Source organism: Amphiprion ocellaris, chromosome 5 (assembly GCF_022539595.1).
Source record: "Amphiprion ocellaris isolate individual 3 ecotype Okinawa chromosome 5, ASM2253959v1, whole genome shotgun sequence".
NCBI lineage: Eukaryota > Metazoa > Chordata > Actinopteri > Pomacentridae > Amphiprion > Amphiprion ocellaris.
The window spans coordinates 37,271,424-37,290,656 of record NC_072770.1 but is presented as its reverse complement, the minus strand read 5'-3'; the positions used below and the strand labels follow the sequence as shown (position 1 = coordinate 37,290,656).

At 34.3% G+C, this 19,233-nt stretch overlaps 1 protein-coding gene across 2 annotated transcripts; it reads right to left on the bottom strand.

Moving 5' to 3' along the window:
- Window positions 1–375: 375 nt before the first annotated feature.
- Window positions 376–18,237, bottom strand: LOC111575276 (monoacylglycerol lipase abhd6-B-like). 2 transcript variants are annotated; one of them, XM_023280310.3, is made up of 8 exons: window positions 18,077–18,237; window positions 15,762–15,892; window positions 12,243–12,402; window positions 10,058–10,171; window positions 8,559–8,852; window positions 6,372–6,426; window positions 1,951–2,051; window positions 376–933 (listed from the first exon to the last, which is right to left on the bottom strand). In XM_023280310.3, exons 2-8 carry the CDS (start codon window positions 15,878–15,880, stop codon window positions 763–765), a joined length of 1,014 nt encoding a protein of 337 aa, XP_023136078.2. In that variant the 5' UTR covers window positions 15,881–15,892; window positions 18,077–18,237; the 3' UTR covers window positions 376–762. The 2 variants fall into 2 exon arrangements, with proteins under 2 accessions (XP_023136078.2, XP_023136079.2); XM_023280311.3 differs by having other exon boundaries at window positions 18,099–18,226.
- Between the last annotated feature and the right edge of the window lie 996 nt (window positions 18,238–19,233).

Genomic DNA, 19,233 nt, shown 5'->3' with positions numbered 1-19,233 from the left:
CACAGCAGATGATGGAGGATCAGTTGTTGCTACGGAGTGAAACATCTTCACTAAATTATGTGATCTTTGATGTTCATGATGACGCTGTAAGAGGTGTCTCCGCCCAGTGGTCACATGCTGCTACTACATGTAAAAACAACCAGATTAGTAAGCATAGAACCAACCCTGACCTCATCAGAATCAGATGATTCTTTATCTACAGTAACTTTACTTTATTTAAGGAAGTCATGTTAAGTTTTATCTTCATGCTATGAATATTTTCAGAATTACAGAAATGCTGCAAATCTGTTACAAATCATCTGATTCTGAGGAGATCAGGTGTCTCTAGTTGATGTTTCATGAAGGAACTCAATAAGTTTCAATCAAACCAACAACTTTCACTTAAAGGTTTTATTTCTGTGGTTCATAAAGACGTTTATACAAGAGCTCATCTCGCTTAATAAGCCACTTCATAGTTATTAAACCCACAGGATAAAAATCTCTTCAACATCAGACGGCGACTCATCTGCACATAGACGGCGTTTGGTTCTAAATTTCAGTCTGAATGTGTTTTAATGAGTCGATCCACTAAAAACAGATCAAACACAACAGGAAACAGAAACAGTGCAACTTGGAATGAATTCAGTGAACATTTAAAACAGACGTCTGAGAATAAAACAGATAAATAACTTCAGGAAGGTCCTCGACGTGGTTTAGTGCGCTGGTTTATTCTTCTCAGGTTTAAATTCAGTCGTTTGAATCAATAAAACCTTCATCTTCAGCTCAGGAGAGTTTCTTATCGCTCACTTCCTGCGCAGACAGGAAGTCCATGATGAGCGTGGCGGCTTTCCTCGGCCTCTCCAGCGCCACCGAGTGTCCGCAGTCGTCCAGCAGGTCGAGACGGCAGCGAGGCAGCGCCGCCTGCAGCACGGCGGCCCCAGAAACGTCCAACACCTACAATAAAAATACAGTTTAATAAAGAGTAAGTACAAGTTCAACCTATGAAAACAGTGATATCGCTCAGTGGTGCAAAAAGTTTTTAAAAAGGCAAAATTACAAAATTTATCAACCAGAAACAGGAAGAACAGAAGAAAAATCCTCAGATTTCCAATTTGTCCTTGAATTATTCATCTGAGACCTGCTGGAAAATGAACCACATCTGAGCTTAAAATCATGAAATTCCTCCAAAACAAACCATTTATTTTAACCAGAGTTTGTAGAAACAATTAGAAAAACTGCATGAATAAAAACCCTGAGCTCCCTGATGCAAATGAAGTCTATTTATGTAGAAAACATGCATGTAAACTCATTGTAGTTCTGTGTTTTTGGGTTTATGAGATGCATTTTGTGTTCTAGTTTAGCTGAAAACTCCCTGAATTTTTGTCACCTGACTGTTGGTTGCGGATTAATCACTGATGGCTTCATGGCTGCATTAATGAGTGCAGAGTTTTCAGTTTTTTACAGAATCTGGTTAACACAGATCGTTCATTTTTAGTGAATTATTTAATGAGACAACGATTTCAAGCTTACGTTTGGTTAATTTTCCAATAGAACTCACAAATGAGTAGTTAAAGAACAGTTGGAAAGTTGAAAATCAGGTGATTCTTCCTCATTTGATTGTTTCTGGTTCTAAATTGAGTAATTTTGGTGATTTTTTTTAAAGATATTGTACTTTTCAAACCTCCTGGCAGGTTTTGGAGTTCAGGGAGTTAAACTGTCTGAACATTTTTATTCTCTAAAACATTCTGAGCTGCATTCGAGTGAACATGTACATTAGTTTTATTCATATTATAAACTGTTACACCTCTATATTATTAATTTATTATTAATTATCATTAATGGTATCTTGGAGGACTGAAGTGAAAGCAGCCTGAGGACTGGATGGAACACGTTAGAGGATGAAGATCTCCTTCCTCCTTCAATATAATCCAGTTTTTAATGAAAACGGCTTCATGTTGGAGTTTTATTTACCTGATCTTGTTTCCCCCAGATCACCTGAAGGGGCGCTGTGATCAGATGCATGTGTTCCTGCAGAGAGTGACGAGATTTCTCCCCGACTAGCTCCATGAATACTGCAAAAACACAGAAACATACACAATAAAACAACTGAGGAGCAAAAATTACCACAGAACATATTTATATATTTGATGTATTAAAAGATACTGTAGATTTAAATAAGAGAATAGTCGAGGATCAGCTGGAAAACCCACAGACTGGTTAGAAAGCAAGTTACTTAAAAAAAAGCCAGAATTACAGCATTTATCAGCCAGAAATTGGAAAAACAAAAACTATCCTCAGATTTCCAACAGTCCTTGATCTATTCATCTGTAACCTGCTGAAAAATGAGCCAAAGTTACTTTATTCTACATATCTAGTTTAAAAATCCACCAAAAATAAACCTTTCACTTTAACCTGTCAAAGATCATAGAGGTATGAGATCCCCGAGTCAGTCATAGGTGTGGGGTTCTGGCAGAATAACAGATAAATGAGGGAACACAGTATGATATTATAACATGTGATTTATGATTGATTCATGCTAGAACATAATAAATGTGTTTAAACTAACCAAATGCCTATTTTTTATATATACAATCTTTATTTGAAATAGCATAGAAATCAGAAGAGTCCCTCACTGTGAAAGATGGTGAGTTGATTATTTTTAATACTTGTCTTTTATAATATTGGTTTAGGGGTAACTGAGTACAGGAGTGTCTTATTTCAATAAAGGTGATTGAATACATATCCTTATAATGTTGGTATAAGAAGTAACCACATGGGGGCAGTAACTCACTGTAGGGACAGAGGTCTAGTGTTACCAGGAGAATTGATGTGTTAAGGTTTTTATTACTATGAAAATGGAAATGCTTTTAAGGTTTTTTTTTTGGTGACTGGCTGAAAAGAAGGAACTCCGGGTCACTAGACCTGCAGAAGGATGTAGGAAGCACCGCAGGGGAGATACGTGAAAGTCGTGAGGGCAATCATGTAGCCCAGGACGACTAGTGGTTACTAGTGGTGAGTAGTGGATACTAGTCTGCCCTCATCCTGACTCTATGCGCTACGAGCGGCTTTGAGGAAGCAGACGACTCGAGACGACAAAGACGGACAAAGTGGATAAAATGAACAAGGATCAGGAGTCGGATTCCCTACAGTTGGAGAAAGAAGTCTCCCCTCCGCCGGCTGACGTGGAGACAGCGGTGGAGGATGGGGGAGGAAGTGAAAGCGCAGCTGCATCCCAGTCACTGAGGATTCCGCCCGGGGTATTACCTGAGCAGAAATTTCAGGTGATTATCCGTGGGGATGGGTGGAATTCTTGGGACCCGGTTGTGCGGAAGTTAGTGGAGGCAGCATTCTCCAAAGAGGAGAGAGGTGGAGTGAAGCAGGACGGACGGTATGCTGTGTATGACCACCTGAACAAAGTTTGGATTATAATATTAGACAGTCCTACTGAAGTAAAAACAGAGCAAGATGCCAGAGTATGGCTGATGTGGTGGGGTGACTTCTTAGAGAAGACCAAAGAGGGCACCTTAAAGGGGCGGATAGTGTCAATAATTAGCCCCTCTGTGAAATATGATCCTGTGGTGAAGACATTGGCAAGAGAAACCGGGGTTCAACAGGTTTTAGTGGCTGCCTCAAAGGCAAAAGCCATGTCGCTGTATAAGGACCATGGACAGTTCCTGGCCCCATTAAATGTGTACCGCGACAGGATTATTGAGGAGCGTGAAGAAACCGCGAGTGTACGCACTGACCCTGAGGTGATATCAGATGAAGGAAATGACAGTAATGACCAGGCTGCATCGCAGGAGGAGATCTCGGATGCAGATGGGGAAGTAGAGCCAAACATAGACCGACACAGTCCTGCCGCGGGCGTGTGGCTGGAGAGGATGGTGGCTGCTAATAAGTCTGTGATTGAAGCACTGAAAGAGTTCACCCGTTCCTGTGGGAATGTGACCACAGAAGAGGAGCAGGCACGTGGGAAAAAAGCGGAACAGAAAGATGGGGTCAGGAGACTTAGGCCTGATAGGCCATTACTGAACCCTCTTCCCCAAGGGGGGAAAAAGTTAAAGAATGAAGTCTGTGCAGGACTGTTCCATGTGATGGGAGAGCCCTGGGGAATAAATGCTGATGGATTATTGGTGGCTACGTCAGCATCTGTTACAGTCCAGAACCCTAAATTCCAGATGAGCTGCTGAGGGTCCCTAAAAGTGATTTCCAAAAAAATCGACAGCTGTGCGGTGGGCAAAGTATTTGAGACCCTGAATGGATCTGATTATGTGAGTAATGGAGCATCACCTAGATGCCCCCTGCATCAAAGCTGGACTGGTTATTATGGCGTGTGGACATATAATTACGACGAGCTGAAGGCCAACATGACAGTGAAAGGGATTTTACAAGCCTGGAGAGGAACATACATGGAGCGAGAGCTCCACTGGGTGGGGGCTGCAGAAACAAGAAATTATGGACTGGGTCATCCCGTGCCTGGGGGAAACTAGCGATTATTGGGTGAAGGATCAATATTTGGCTACAGTTTACTCCAAGGACCGAGACATCTGGCCTGGCATGTGGAGCAGACCAGACCCCTACGTCAGCCTGGACTATGGTGTGTGACAGAGCTAACACCACATGTGTGGTCAGTTTGGCACAGAGACATTGTGGAGAGGTGGCAGTCTGGCCTGAACACTGCCAGCAGCACTATGGTGAGGACTATGGGATGCATGGGCTGGAGGTGAGATGGGTGAGAGGGAGCAGGACGGCATATGGAGGAGATCAATGCCAGTGCAGGTTGGATGTACTAAAGCTATTTTGGGACATCAGATGAAAGGAAGAAAGGATGTAAACAGGAAAATAATCCCCCATGTGGCTGACCCTGCTACTTTTTTTTTTAGCAGAAATCTATAAAAAAAATCTATCTATAAATCTATTTTTTAAAAAAATCTATAAAAAACAAAAGATTCTGAGATCCTCGATGCAAACATGAAGCCTTCAGTGACTCATCTGAGACCAACAGTCTGGTGACAAAAATTCAGGAAACCTTTGTGCTGAATTGCAGGCAGTGTTTCCACAGAGCTGATAGGAAACAAAACACATTATTGAGTTCTTTCCACTTCTAGACATGGTTGTGAAGTTTCTACTAATTTCTATAGATTTAAAAAGAAAGAAAATGAGACATGAAGACATAAAAATGAGACAGAACAAGAAAAACAAACTAAAAAAACGACCACAAAGAAACTAAACTGTCCCAAAGAGAAAAGAAACAACAGAATTGGGACAAAAATGTCTGAAATTGTCTGAAAATCTAAGTTTGTTAAAGCTGTAAAAGTTTAAATATCTAAATATCTGTAACATGTGGAGCCTCCAGTTTTTGTCCAGTGTTGGTAACATCCGTGGAAATGTTGATTCCACGTTTTTGTAAAGCAAATAATCAGAGAAATGTAAGTTTTTCTAATTTCTGTCATTCAACACAGAAGACATTTCTTCATTCGCTCGCCTTCTTCTTGGTTTTTCTGTTTCCATAGAGGTTCAGGACTTTAGATTGCAGTAAAAAATGAATCACAGTGAAGAAAAATGAGAATAAAACGCTCAAAAACAGGGTTACTGATGTTCCAGATTCATATTTTGACCCACTGGAGGATTCAAACCCACATTGCTGTCCAATATCTTTTTAAATCACCAGGTTTTAGAGAGATTTCCAGCCGATTTAATTGAATATTTGTGAAAAATGGAGTAAGAGACGAGCCACGTTTTAATATAAAACTCTTCTTCAGGCACGTATGAAAAAGAAAAAATGTTTTTTCTCTTTCTCTGTCTGCTTGAAAGAAACATTTCCTGCGAAGAAAACACACAGAAGCTGCTTGAAGTTCTATTTCTAGATTAAAAATGTTGTTCAGATGCTTCTAGTGCAGCTCAACATTTTATTACTTCCTATTTGAATTTAGTTTCCATATAAATCTAAATTCACATTTCTTACATTTGAAACAGCTCTATTTTTTTTAAACAAACACTTGTATTTTTTCCATATAAAGAGAAATTATTTTATTTTTCCAGCATGTTTTAACATCATCAAGCTTTATTCTCTCTTTTTAATACGTTTTTTAATGTTATTGTAAACATACATTATCTGGCAGATGCTATATTTTAGGGCTTTCTATGAAAAAAAGGTAAATTTAAACATGTAGCAGCATCATTTTGCTGCAAAAATAGCATTAAAGTTTATTTTAATTGAACATTTTAAACTGATTCCACTGAAACAACAGATAAATCCAAATAAAATCCTCGTCTACTTCCTGGTGCTGAAAAATGCATGAATTTAGAAATAACTGAGAGATTATCACAGAAGATAAAGAGAGAGCTGCTCTGAGGAGAAGATGATGCTGAATAATGAGGCTCAGACTCACCCTCTTTATAGAAACCGTTGTTAGGGATCCTGTTGTCAAGGAGACCTCGCAGCATCTGACAACAAAAACACACAAATCCAGTAAATATTCCTCAGAGAAGCAGCAAAAGCAGCAGCAACAACAAGAACTCCACAGTATTTATATAAAGGCAGCTGTGAGACGCCTTTAGTTTCCTTAATATTTGAAGTTCTGGTAGTTTCTGGGTGATTTTTGTCACATTTTTCTTCACTGTGGCTCATTTTTAAGTTCAATATAAAATCCTGAACCTCTAAGGAAACAGAAAAACCAAGAATAAGGAGAGAAAACTCAGAAAAATCAAAACTAATGGGTAGAAATGTAAAAAAATCAGTAGAAAAATACAAATAAACAAGAAATATACAGAAGTCCTGTCGATACTGTGCAGATTCTTCCATGTGTAGAAATTTAAAATACAACAGAGATTCCTTTGAATTGCTCTAATAATAATAATATCCACAGATTGATTCTATATGTAGAAAAACTTTGATGTTTCACAGATTTTTCTTTATGAAGGAAAAATGTTTTCTGCAGAATTACAATAAATATAAAAGGACAAAAGCTGAATTTCTTTGATTACCTCTTTTACAAACAAAAAGAACCAACATGTCCAACATTTTTCAAAGAAGTGTTAACAAAACTGGAAAATAATAGAAGCTCTACATATTATAGATATTTAACTATTTGCATTTTTAATTAGTTTCTAAACTCGTCTCCTCTCTGCTCTGTGGAAACACAACCTGCAGTTAAACCAAAAACTTCGTGAATTTTAGTTGCATGACCGTTGGTCACAGAGCAGTAAATAATAGTTGCTTAGTTGCAGAGAGAAGTGAAAAATATTTAGTTTTTTACAGAATTGGTGTAAAACAAATGGTTTATTTTTGGCAGAATTTTAAATGAGACACATAGAATAAATTGATTTAGATGAAATGTCACAAAGAGTGTGAAATATTAAATCAAATCAATTAAAACCTACAGAACAGTCGACTGATCCTCTGATTCTTTAGTGTTATATTCAACCAACGAAATAAATAGATAAGAAAAAACACAATTTTTCCATTAATCCTCAAAACCCACCAGCAGATTTGAAAGACATATTATCTAATAAAACAATTTTCACCATTTATCAGAGATGAAACTGTAAAAAACTGAAAGAATCACTGGATTTTCAACTTTCTGATGGCTTTTTTTTTTTACTAAAATCGCTTTATTCTACTTGTCTATATTCAAAGATTCACCAAAAATGAACCATTTTCTTTAACAGGATTCTGTAAAAACCAAAAAATTCTGCGCTCCATTGAGCAACTCTGAAGCCTTTAGTGACTCAGCTGCAACCAACAGTCATGTGAGAGAAATTCTGTGAGTTTTCAGCTGAACTGCAGGCAGTGTTTACAGTAAATGGTAATGTTATCTGAATTTATCTGAATTTTTCTCACCTGACTGTTGATCGTAGCCATTGACACTAATAGTTTTTCAGTTGCCCAGAAGAGTGAAGAATTTTTAGTTTTTTACAGAATCTCTTTGAATCAAATATTCTGTTTTTGGTGATATTTTTAATTGAGACAAGCAGAATAAATTGATTCTGATGAAATGTCACAAAGAGGGTGAAATATTAAATCAAATCAGTTAAAACCTACAGACCAGAGCCGAATGATGCTCTGATCCTTTAGTGTTAAACTCGACTAGTAAAATAAATGCATCAGAGATAAACACATAAATCATCATGGGTCTTTTGTTTTGTCCATTAATCCCCAAAACTTGTCAACATATTACCAAATAAACTAAATTACACCATTTATCGGAGACAAAACTGTAAAACAGTCAATGGAAAAACTGGAAAAATAGTTAATGTTAGATGGAATTAGCTGAATTTTCCTCATTTAACTGTTGGTCACAGCTGAGATACTAACAGTTTATCAGTTGGCCAGAAGAGTGAAGAATTTAATTTTTTTTACAGAATCTGTTTAGAGCAAATGGTTTATTTTTGGTGAATTTTTGAATTGAGAAGCAGAATAAAACGATTTTGATTAAATATCAACAGAGCTGCATGCTATGGATGAGTAGTTCAAGGACTGTCGGAAAGTTGAATATCTGATCTTTTTCTTGTTTTTCCAGTTTGTGGCTCTGATAAAAGGTGTGATTTTGGTGATATTTTCAGACTACATCCTGTACCTGTCTGGGGAGGTTCAGCTTGGTGTGGCAGCAGAGTCTCAGCATGTCGTTCAGCTCTTCTGGGGTTCTGGGGATCAGAGGGATCGACTCGTTCTCGTCTGGGTTCTTCTCCAGCTCCCTCAGGCGGGTGACAAACTTGGAGTCTGTGGGATAAACCAGACCAGCCGGACACATCAGGGTGACGCTGCTCAGCTGATCCGAGTGCCGGGCGGCGTAGACTCCAGCGACGTTCCCGCCCATGGAGGTCCCGACCAGGTGGAACGGAGTTTTATCCAAACCGACGCTCCGAACAAACTGCAGACGGACAGACCAGGAAGTCAAAATAGAACGGAATTATCTCATTATGAACTTTTTAAAAAGATATTTACACATTTCCACTACTTTTTGCGCAAAATTTTAATTCATAACAGTTTTTAATTGTTAATCAACTAAATATCATTTTTTAAATCAGAATTCCATCGTGTTGAATTATTCAGTCAAAATCTGACTTAATTATCTCATTATTGATATTTTAAATAATTATTATTTAGATATTTTCACTTCTTCTCTCATAATTTTAAGTTCATAACAGTTAATTTTATATTTTTAATAAAATAAATATTACTTTTTAAAATTATAATTTGATTCAATATTGAATTATTCAGTCAAAATATAACTTAATTATCTTATTATTCATATTTTGTAACATTTATTAATGGACATTTTCACTTCTTTTTGCACTGTTTTAATTCCTAACAATTAATTTAAATTTTTAATCAAACAAATATCAGTGTTTTAAATCATAATTTGATGAAGTGTTGAATTATTCAGTCAAAATTTAACTTACATAAATCACAAACCGACAAATGTAGGTCCAGATTGTTTATTGTAAGAATCACCTGAAAGGTTTTAATCCTTCTCTCCATTAATACTATTAAATACTAAAACCTGAACCATGAGATAAAAAATATAAGAGTTTGATTTTGAAAGTGATATTTGTTTGATTAAAAAATGAAAATGAACTGTTATAAATGAAAAATTGTAAGAAAAGAAGTCAAACTGTGCAATAACAAATTTTTAAAAATGTCAATAATGAGATAAAGTTATATTTTGACTGAATAATTCAATATTGAATTTAATTATCATCTTAAACGTGATCTTTATTTGATTAAAAATGTAAAATGAACTGTTATGAATTTAAAATTGTGAGAAAAGAAGTCAAACTGTCTAAATAAAATATATATTATTTAATGTCAATGAGATAATTTATGCTTATTCTGTAATGTGACACATTTAAGGCAGAACCGGGTTGTTTTTTACTCGTAAACATGAATGTTCAGAGAGTTTAGGGAGATTTAAGATGTAAAAAACACAACAGAGGTCATGTTTAGGTCAGGGACTCGTGAGGCGTTCAGGAACCTCCAGCTTTAAAAACACAACAAGTCCTGCCTGACACGTTCCTGACTGATATTGTTTGTTCTGAATCTTGATTATCTGTCCGACGCTGGACTCCTCCATACCTGGTGGATTCGGCCGACCTGACCCTGGATGCTGTAGTCCTCAGCGCCGGTCCGACTCGTCCCCTCGTGTCCCGGCATGTCAACGCAAATCACATGTTGGTCTCTGGGGAGGTACTGGAGGAGAAAACAAACACACCCGAGACTTAGTACGACTTAACTTTGAGCAGATTATAGACAGAAGAGTGAGAAAATGTTCAAACCTGTCAGCACAATGTGGTAAAAATGGTGGATCACTTACTGCTAACTGATATTTTTTTTCCCATTAATGCAATGTAGAAAGAAGACAGAGGTTCAGTAAAGCTGTAAAATGCCAAATAAAGGAAGTGAAAGACGTTTTCTGACAAAAGTGTCGAACTTCAGAGGAAGATTGAGAATCCAAGCAGCTAGAACACAATTTGTTTTATCGTCTGTTTTCCCCTAAATTTGGCCAGAATTTACTAAACAAACATCATTTTGTAATAAATCAGACATAAAACTACAGATTGACACTATAATTTTTCTCATAAACGTCTAGATTCTTTTTGCACCTAGAGGAGTCGCCCCCTGCTGGCTGTTTGACAGATTGCAGGCTTCATCCTCCAAAACCCAAAATCAACATGTGACTTTATAAATACTGTGAAAATAACACCATCTATCAGAACCAGAAACAGTAAAAACTGAAGAATTTATCAGATATTCAGCTTTCTAAAAGTCCTCAAACTTATCATGTGTGAGTTCTGGTTCCATCTGGAAAAATAACCAAATCTAAGCTTAAAATTTCAATAAAATATCACTTAAATCTACATTTAAAATTCACCAAAAATAAATGGTTTGTTGTAACAAGATTCTGTAAAAAAAAAAAAAAAAAAAAAATTCTGAGCTCTTCAATGCAACAAAGATGTTTTTAGTGGCTGAGCTGTGACCAAAACTCAAATAAAAACAATTTGATGACTGTTAGGCAGTGTTTACACAGAACAAAGAGGAAACAAGTCTGAAAATTAATTAAACATGTAAATGGTGAAACATCTATGGTATGTGGAGACATTTTTTGTTGTTTTAATTTTTAAATATTGGTAACTCCTGTGTGGAAAAATGTTGTGCATGTTAATTGTAGGGTTTTCTATTTTGTAAAAAAAAAAAAAAAAAAAAAAAAAAAAAAGAAATCAAAAAAATTCAACTATTATTTTTAATCAATTAAATATCATTTTTTAAAATAATAGTCTATTTAAATGTGGAATTTTTCAGTCAAAATATAACTTAATTATCTCATTATTAACATTTTAAAAAATGTATCATTGAACATTTTCACTTCTTTTTGAACTCTTTTAATCCACAATAGTCCATTTTACAATTTTAATCAAAGAAATATCACTTATTTAAATGATAGTTTGATTAAATTTGGAATTGTTCAGTCAAAATCGAACTTCATTATCTCATTAGCAACATTCATAACAGTTCATCATTTTCTAAAATCATAATTTGATTCAGTATTCAATTATTTAGTCAAAATATAACTAAGATATCTCATTATTAACATTTTTAAAAATTTGCTATTGAACATCTACACTTCTTTTCACACTATTTTAATTCGTAACAGTTAATAATATATATTTTTATCAAACAAATATAATTTTTTAAATCATAATTTGATTAAATTTTGAGTTACTTAGTCAAATTATAACTTAATTATCTCATTATTGACCTTTTAAATAATGTATTATTTAGACATTTTCACTTCTTTTCAGTCTATTTTAATTCATAACAGTTAATTTTACATTTTTAATCAAACAAGTATCATTTTTAATCTCAATTTAATCTCAAAATGTAACATAATTATGTCATTAACATTAAAAAAATGTTATTTAGACATTTTAACTTCTTTTCTGATGATTTTGAATTAATAACTATTGCTTTTAATTTTTTAATTAAATATATTTTAATTAATAAATTATATTTTTCTGATTTCTGTCACTCTAATTGTTTCATTTCTGAGTTCTGTCTCCTTCTTCATGGTTGTTCTGTTTCCATAAAGATGCAGGACTTTAAATTAAAGTGAAAAATGAACCCACAGTGAAGAAAAAAAAGGCCTAAAAACTGCTACTTGGAGTTCAGACAGTTTCATTTGCAAAGTCTACATTTAAAGTCTTTATTTTCCCCTTTATTCCCTCCATCTCGTTTTTGTTAATAAAGTGTTTGTATCCGTTACCTTGACGATGGGCAGCCACATGTCCTTGGTGGCGGAGAAGCCGTGAAGCAGCAGCAGCGACGGCGTAGCGCCACCTGGTGTCCCACGGCTGGAATAGCAGAAACGATAACTTCCACTGTAGGAATAACGAACCACCAAACCCAACCTGCGACGCAAATACCTGGAGAGAAAAAGAAGAAAAACACGGAAACGTATCATATATCATGACCAACAGTCTCATGAAAAAAATTCATCAACTTTTCAGCAGCGTATGGATCCAATTAAGTCCAATTAAGAGCCAACAGAGTTTGAAAAAAGTTGTACATGTTGGTTCCAACTCATGTTCAGTAAATAAAGATTTTTTTACATTTTTTGTGTTATTTATATCATTATTCAAGATTTAAGATTCCTTTAATGTCATTTTCTAAGTATCTGCATAAATAGAAAAACAAAAAAATGATCTGTGCATCAAGTGTAAATGTTCAACATTAAAAATATTTTAAAAAGACATTACAATACATTGAAAAAATAAGAAAAACACGTGTAAACAAAAAAACCAAAGCACATGAAATTAATATTCTCAAAGGTAAGGAGTTCCTAAAAATTAATACAAGAATACAAAAGTAGTATATGTATAAATTTAAACTAAATACATAAATAAAACTAATATAATCAAATTAAGATGCTATTAAGAAAAACTTTACTAAAAAATATACATAAAACTCTATAAAACTACTTGACCTGAAGATCTGTTCAATGTTTAATTATTTTTTAAAGTGTGAGATATTTAAAAATTATTTAATTCTATTGATTTAAACACTCAGTTATTAATGAAACACTGGAAACTGACATTTATTGACAAAATAAACAGTAGTGAATAATGAAAAGAAGACTGAAAAATACTACAGAATAAAAGACATTATGAAATAAATAATCCTGATTGTGTAACCTATAAAACTTCCTATGACTCATTCTTATGAAATTTACTTTTATAAATCAATAATTCATTCAGCAGCTGAACTTTACTTATGAAACTAAACATGAAAAGCAGCTTTATGAGGAGAAAAAAAAAATCAGTTTTAAGCCTCCAGCGACAAGTCAAACTCCTGTTAAAATTGTTAAAGATTCTGAGGGAATAAAGATGCATTCAGTGCATTTTATGGTAAAACTTCACCGTATTGACTTGTGTGACTTGAAGTGAAAATCATCTTGCAGTTGTTTTTGCTTTTATTTAATAAAGGACTAACAGAAACTCAATATTAGTGAAACCAAAGAGCTGAACTGACGGATCACCAGAGGAACAGAAGGCTTCCTGTCACGGCTTTAATTCATTCAGAGGGTAAAATATTACATCAAATCTGTTAAAAACTGCAGAACAGAGCAGAGCGTTCATCCTGATGTTCAGATGAACAGATTTTCATTTGTCAAAATGCCTTTAAATTAATAAAGGAAAGCTTCATGATTACTCTTTGTTGACTGAACTTCTGATCTAATAAATGGGATTTATCCACTGCAACAACATCTGGTTTTCTCTCTATAACCTTTTGAGCACAATAACTGAAATTAAATCTGTTTTCCTCCATAAATCTAAGTACAGTTCTGCACACTGTGTGTCCTACGACTAGTTAAATTATTCTTCATGTCATTTATGAACATGTTAAAGGTGGACAAAGTCCTAATTATATCTTCATTTTTTTTTACTGTACTTTTGTGCTCCATTTGTGTCCGGCTGCTGTAAAATATGACTGTCTCTGGTTACGAATCAAATAAATTTATCTCATTTGAACTGTCCGGACTGGCCTGAGGGTGGCGCTACAGTAAAGAAGAAGGGTTGTTAAAAATATATGTTAAAGGTAGCAGGAATGTGATCAAGAAACCTTCCTGAAATCACCATTATCAACCATTTTACTCCATATTTCTGAGAAAAACACCATCAAAGTGTTTATCTGAGAGCAGATATGAGTCCATGTGATCAACAGAAGAGGTCACATCTGAGAAACTTTAACTTTTATTGTGTAGAGGTGACACAAAACAACTCATTTTGATCAATAATGTTTGTTTCTTCATCAACAGAGTCGCTGTTATTCTGATATCATTCATTTCTAGCGCTACTTTCTTTGGTTTCTGCCTTATTAGTCTATTCAAGTCACAAAGCAGCAGAAAAAACAGGATTACATGACAGTGACTCAGCACTCAGCTGTAATCTGCATGTAGATTTGTGGTTTTACAGCTCAGACAAAGTCCAGGAAGGAGAGTTTCTCTGCTGAACTCTGTTACTGCATGTTTGCATTAGTAACTGCTGAGTTTAGTCTCTTCAGAGGTGAAAACAGGTGGTTTTAGTGATATTTCTGGGTTCTTCCAACATAAATATTCCATCTCTGATCTGCTTGAAACATTTTTATCCTAAATTTTGGACATTTAAAATAGTATTTGTGAAATTTTAGCTTCATATATCAAATAATTTTGAGACAAATGTGTGTTAAAAATTGCCAGTCGACCCAGTTTCAGCAGGTTTTTTTGTTCATATATATATATGTATATATCAAGTATTTTCCGAGATGTGATTGTATTTTACATTATCACCCGTCAACCAACTTTCAGCAGATTTTTCTCACTGTTTCAATTTACATAATAGTCTGAAGCATGGTGGTGGCAGCATCATGGGGACCTTTCTCTATAAAGTTGCTAATAGTCTCAGGAACTATTAAAGATACAAACCTGAAATTTTCAGCGTTATTTCTCATCATGACATTGATTCAGAATCTGCATTATTGCACAAGTAGATCAACTAATCTCTGATTAATGATGAGCTAAAATTAAAAATGAATAAATAAATAAAGCTGTCATGAAAAGTTCCATCTTTGAGCTCATACTAAGAAAATTAATCAACTAGTAATATTTTCTGAATCACACGTAGCTGCAGGTCACAATACTAGAAAACCAAACACATAAAATGCTTTTTAATATGAAATACTTGGTGACAAAAAGGAAAAAAACATCATTTTGATTGAACTTTTGTAACAGACTGAGCAGATTTGCCAAATTGTACAACAGAAACTAAACTATTGGTAGATCGCTTGAGTTCTGGAGTTTTAAAATGGTTCTTTACCCATAAATGAGAACTTTTTTGTCAATAAGGGCATATTTTTGATTTTCTGACTTGACTTTATAGCCTTGAGAAACCAAGTGAACTGTTACCTGTTATAATTATTAAATTCCTAAACTTACTGAAGAGATTCTTGAAGGTAAAACTCTTCATCGGCTCCTATGAATATAAATGTTCTTACATTTTAACTTTAACAAAGCAGAAGAACCAGTTTTGATCCAATCAAACAGTTTCCACAATGATCACAACAATAAATTTACTGCTAAACTCTTAGTTTTGTATGTTTTTATTAGTCTCTTGTCTGTTTTGTTTTGCTGCCTTGGAAGCCCTTTAACTGAAACTTGTATTTTGTGTTCTCTCTAAATAAAGACTATTTTCATGTATTATTTATCTACCAGTCTAGTTAGTTTTCCATGAATGAGTTGTGTATTTACCAGTTGTAGGCCTTCAGCAGAGCTCCTGGCCACAGCAGGAAGGAGGTGATGAAGGCAACAACAGGTACGACCAGAACGCTTCCTGCCATCATCATCGTCTTCACCACAGTCGACTCCATCGCTGCTCGAATCTGAAGAAACAAAACACAAAGATAAACATCTGAAGTTAAACTCAACAAGCAACAACAGCCACGTCCATGAAGTCATTGTTAGGGAGTTTTTATTTAGGGAAATATGGATGTCAACTAAGTCTTATTTGTGCCTTCAGTACAGAAACATTATTTTTTTGAAAATATTTATATTTTTTTAATTTTTTTAATTTTTATTTCTTAACTAAAAAAAATTATGTTTGATGAGGACTGACAAAAGGTCATTTTTGCTACGCTGATGAAGAATGTGTGAAGGAAAGCTTTTTGGATGCCGCTGATCTGACTGGTCAAATTCAGGATCTAAAACTTTGTGAATGTAACTAGAAGTTCCAAGTGTAATTGAAAGCAGCATTAGATGACTGTAGCTACATGTAGCAGCATAAACTGTCCATAAACATCCCAGAGAGGATAAAAACTCAGTTTTCATGACTTTAGAGGCGACACATTAAAAACGTTAACAGGAGATGAACTTTAGTTTGTTGCTTCCAGATGTTTAGAATCGTTTCCTCTGAGTTTATTGAACATCTGCAGCTTCAGGACGAATACGATGAGCTCTGATTTCATTAATTAGCTTTAATTAGATGTTAACGTTGACACTGAGGCAGGACTTGATAATAAACAGCAGCTGTGGACTTTATTCAGCTCAGACAGGTGGAAGTCACTCAGAGTTTATCAGCTGCAGTTAATCATTGATCACAGCTGGATTTCATTTTAATGCAAAAGTCTGATCTGTTCAGTAAAATATTTTATAAATTACAGATAATATTTAGTAAAATGTAAAATCACAGAAAAAAATATTAATTTACATGTTGATTGTGAAAAAAAATGTAATTAAAAAATAAAATAAATCATAAAAAACTGGTCAAAACACAAAAAACATCCACATCAAAAATCAGTATTTTTTTTACAAATCGTAATTTTTTCTTTTACAGTGTGTGACTATTATACACTTTTTTTGACTGTATTTAAATTCAGCAAAAATATTATTTGCTATATTTGAAAGAAAAAATGTGTGTAATTAGGACTGGAAAATTAGTAAATAATTTTTAATGTCATTTTACAGATTTTAACTTTTTAAAATGACAGATAACATCAAATAAAATGTAAAATCCCAGAAAAAAGTATTAATTTATACGTTAACTATAAAAAAATGTAAAAAACAAGCCAAAAGCATAAATAATGTTCTCATCAAAAATCTGTATTTTTCTTCTACAGTGTGTGACTGTAAAATTACACTATTTTTGATTGTATTTAAATCAGCAAAAATATTATTGCTATACCTAAAAGAAAAATTGTGTATAATTAGGACTAAAAAATTATATTTAAAAAAAAAAAAAAAATAGCAACTTGTTCTTTTACAATGTATGACTGTATTTACGGTATTTAAATCCATTAAAAATATTACTATTTACAGAAAACTATTGTTATTTCACCATTTTAAAAACTTTTTCACCAAACAGCATTCCATCATTTTTTACCATATTTTTTCCTTCTATTTTTTATTTTTAAAATTTTCTTTCTTTTGTTTTCATTCATTCCCTTGCTGCTAAAAGTTTTCATCTATTTATTTTATTTATTTTTTTACAAAATCAGTTTATAAGAGCTTATCCTCTATGCTTCAATAGCATGACAGAGTTCCTGAATTTAAAAAAAAAATGTTTATGTATTTATTTAGTCAAACATACTAGTAACAATAAATTTAAAAAGCATCTTATTAAACCCAAGTTGTTGTAGTTTAATAAATAATCCTCAAATATGTAGTAAAATTTTCCCTGTTTAGTAAAATAATGAATAAAATGTGATTGTTTTCCCCTTTAAATGCTCCTGGACTGTTTTAAAGTGAGATCTATCCAGTAACCGACATCACAGTCAGCTGATCAGTGACCCAAACCACCAGATTAGAACCAAACTACTGGTTCCTTCAGTCCCCTTTGATCTAAATACTTTTACAGAAACAAGAACCAGAAGTCCAGTTTAGTTTCCCTCCAGCTGTAGGAACCTGTACATTCTCCTCTGGTCGCTTTAGTTTCAGGCCGAAGTGAAGCCAAACAGGAAGCAGAGTTTCAGCCTGAACCTGAACGGAGCACCAGGTAGAAAAACATCCAGGACCAGAACCAGGACCAGAACCAGGACCAGAACCAGAACCAGAACCCGTCAGAAGCTCACCTGTCCGGCCGCAGCTCCTCACCTGTCCGCCTCCTGCCGCTCTGTCACCGCCGGCTGTCCTCCATCACGTCCGCTGCTGCCGCATTACACAACAGACTTTGATCTGCGCTTAAAGGGGAGCAACGGCCGTGCTGCCTTCATGGACCCTCGGAAATATAACAATTTTAAGAAATAGACGCGCAGCTGCTCCACTTGAGGGCGCCACCAGCTCATTTTCTGCCAGAGTTCATCAAATAACACACACACACACACACACACACACACACACACACACACACACACACACACACACACACACACACACACACACCCATACACACACACACACACACACACACACACACACACACACACACACACACACACACACACACACACACACACACACACACACACACACCAAAAAAAAAACTTTTAGGAGAACTCTGCTGCATTCAACAATTATTAAACAATATTAGAGTTACTGTTTATTTATGACCCATCAGATCCTAAATATCCTAAATAAATTCATTTTTAAGAAATGATGCATGATAATTGTGACTATTAATATCCCAGTTATTGATACTTGTAGTATGTTAATAACCATTTATAGATATTTAACAACAATAATATCCAGGATTTTGATCGTTTTGTGTTCAAATCCAAGTTATTGATATTCTAGTGTGATAATATTCAGAATATTATAACTTTAAAATACTAATATTCTGGTTATTATTACTTTAAAATGTTACTATTCAGGTTATTGTTACTTTAGAAAGTTAATATTCAGATTATTACTACCTTAGAATGTTAATATTCAGGTTATTGTTCTATTTTTTAAAAATGTATCCAAGTTATTGATATTTTTCTGCATTAATACCCAAGTTGTTGATAGTTTAAAATGTTCATTTCAAGTTATAGATAATTTTAAACAATGACATCCGGGTTTTTCATACTTCAGAATATTGTTATCTAGGTAATTGATACTTTAGAATGTTATATTTCATATCATTGAACATTTTAAACAATAATATCTGGGTTATTGATGCTTTGGAATGTTAATATCGAAGTTGTTGGTGTGTTATTGATATCTTGGAACATTAATATCCAGGGCTTTGAACTTTTATATCCGAGTTATTGGATACTTGGATGTTATTATCCAGGTTACTAGATACTTT

Coding starts and splice junctions, on each gene's coding strand:
- LOC111575276 (XM_023280310.3), bottom strand. CDS start 15,880: ATGGAGTCGACTGTGGTGAAGACGATGATGATGGCAGGAAGCGTTCTG. Junction 12,403..15,761: donor CTGCTGAAGGCCTACAACTG/GTAAATACACAA, acceptor TTTTCTCTCCAG/GTATTTGCGTCGCAGGTTGG. Junction 6,427..8,558: donor AGCTGAACCTCCCCAGACAG/GTACAGGATGTA, acceptor TTTTGTTGTCAG/ATGCTGCGAGGTCTCCTTGA.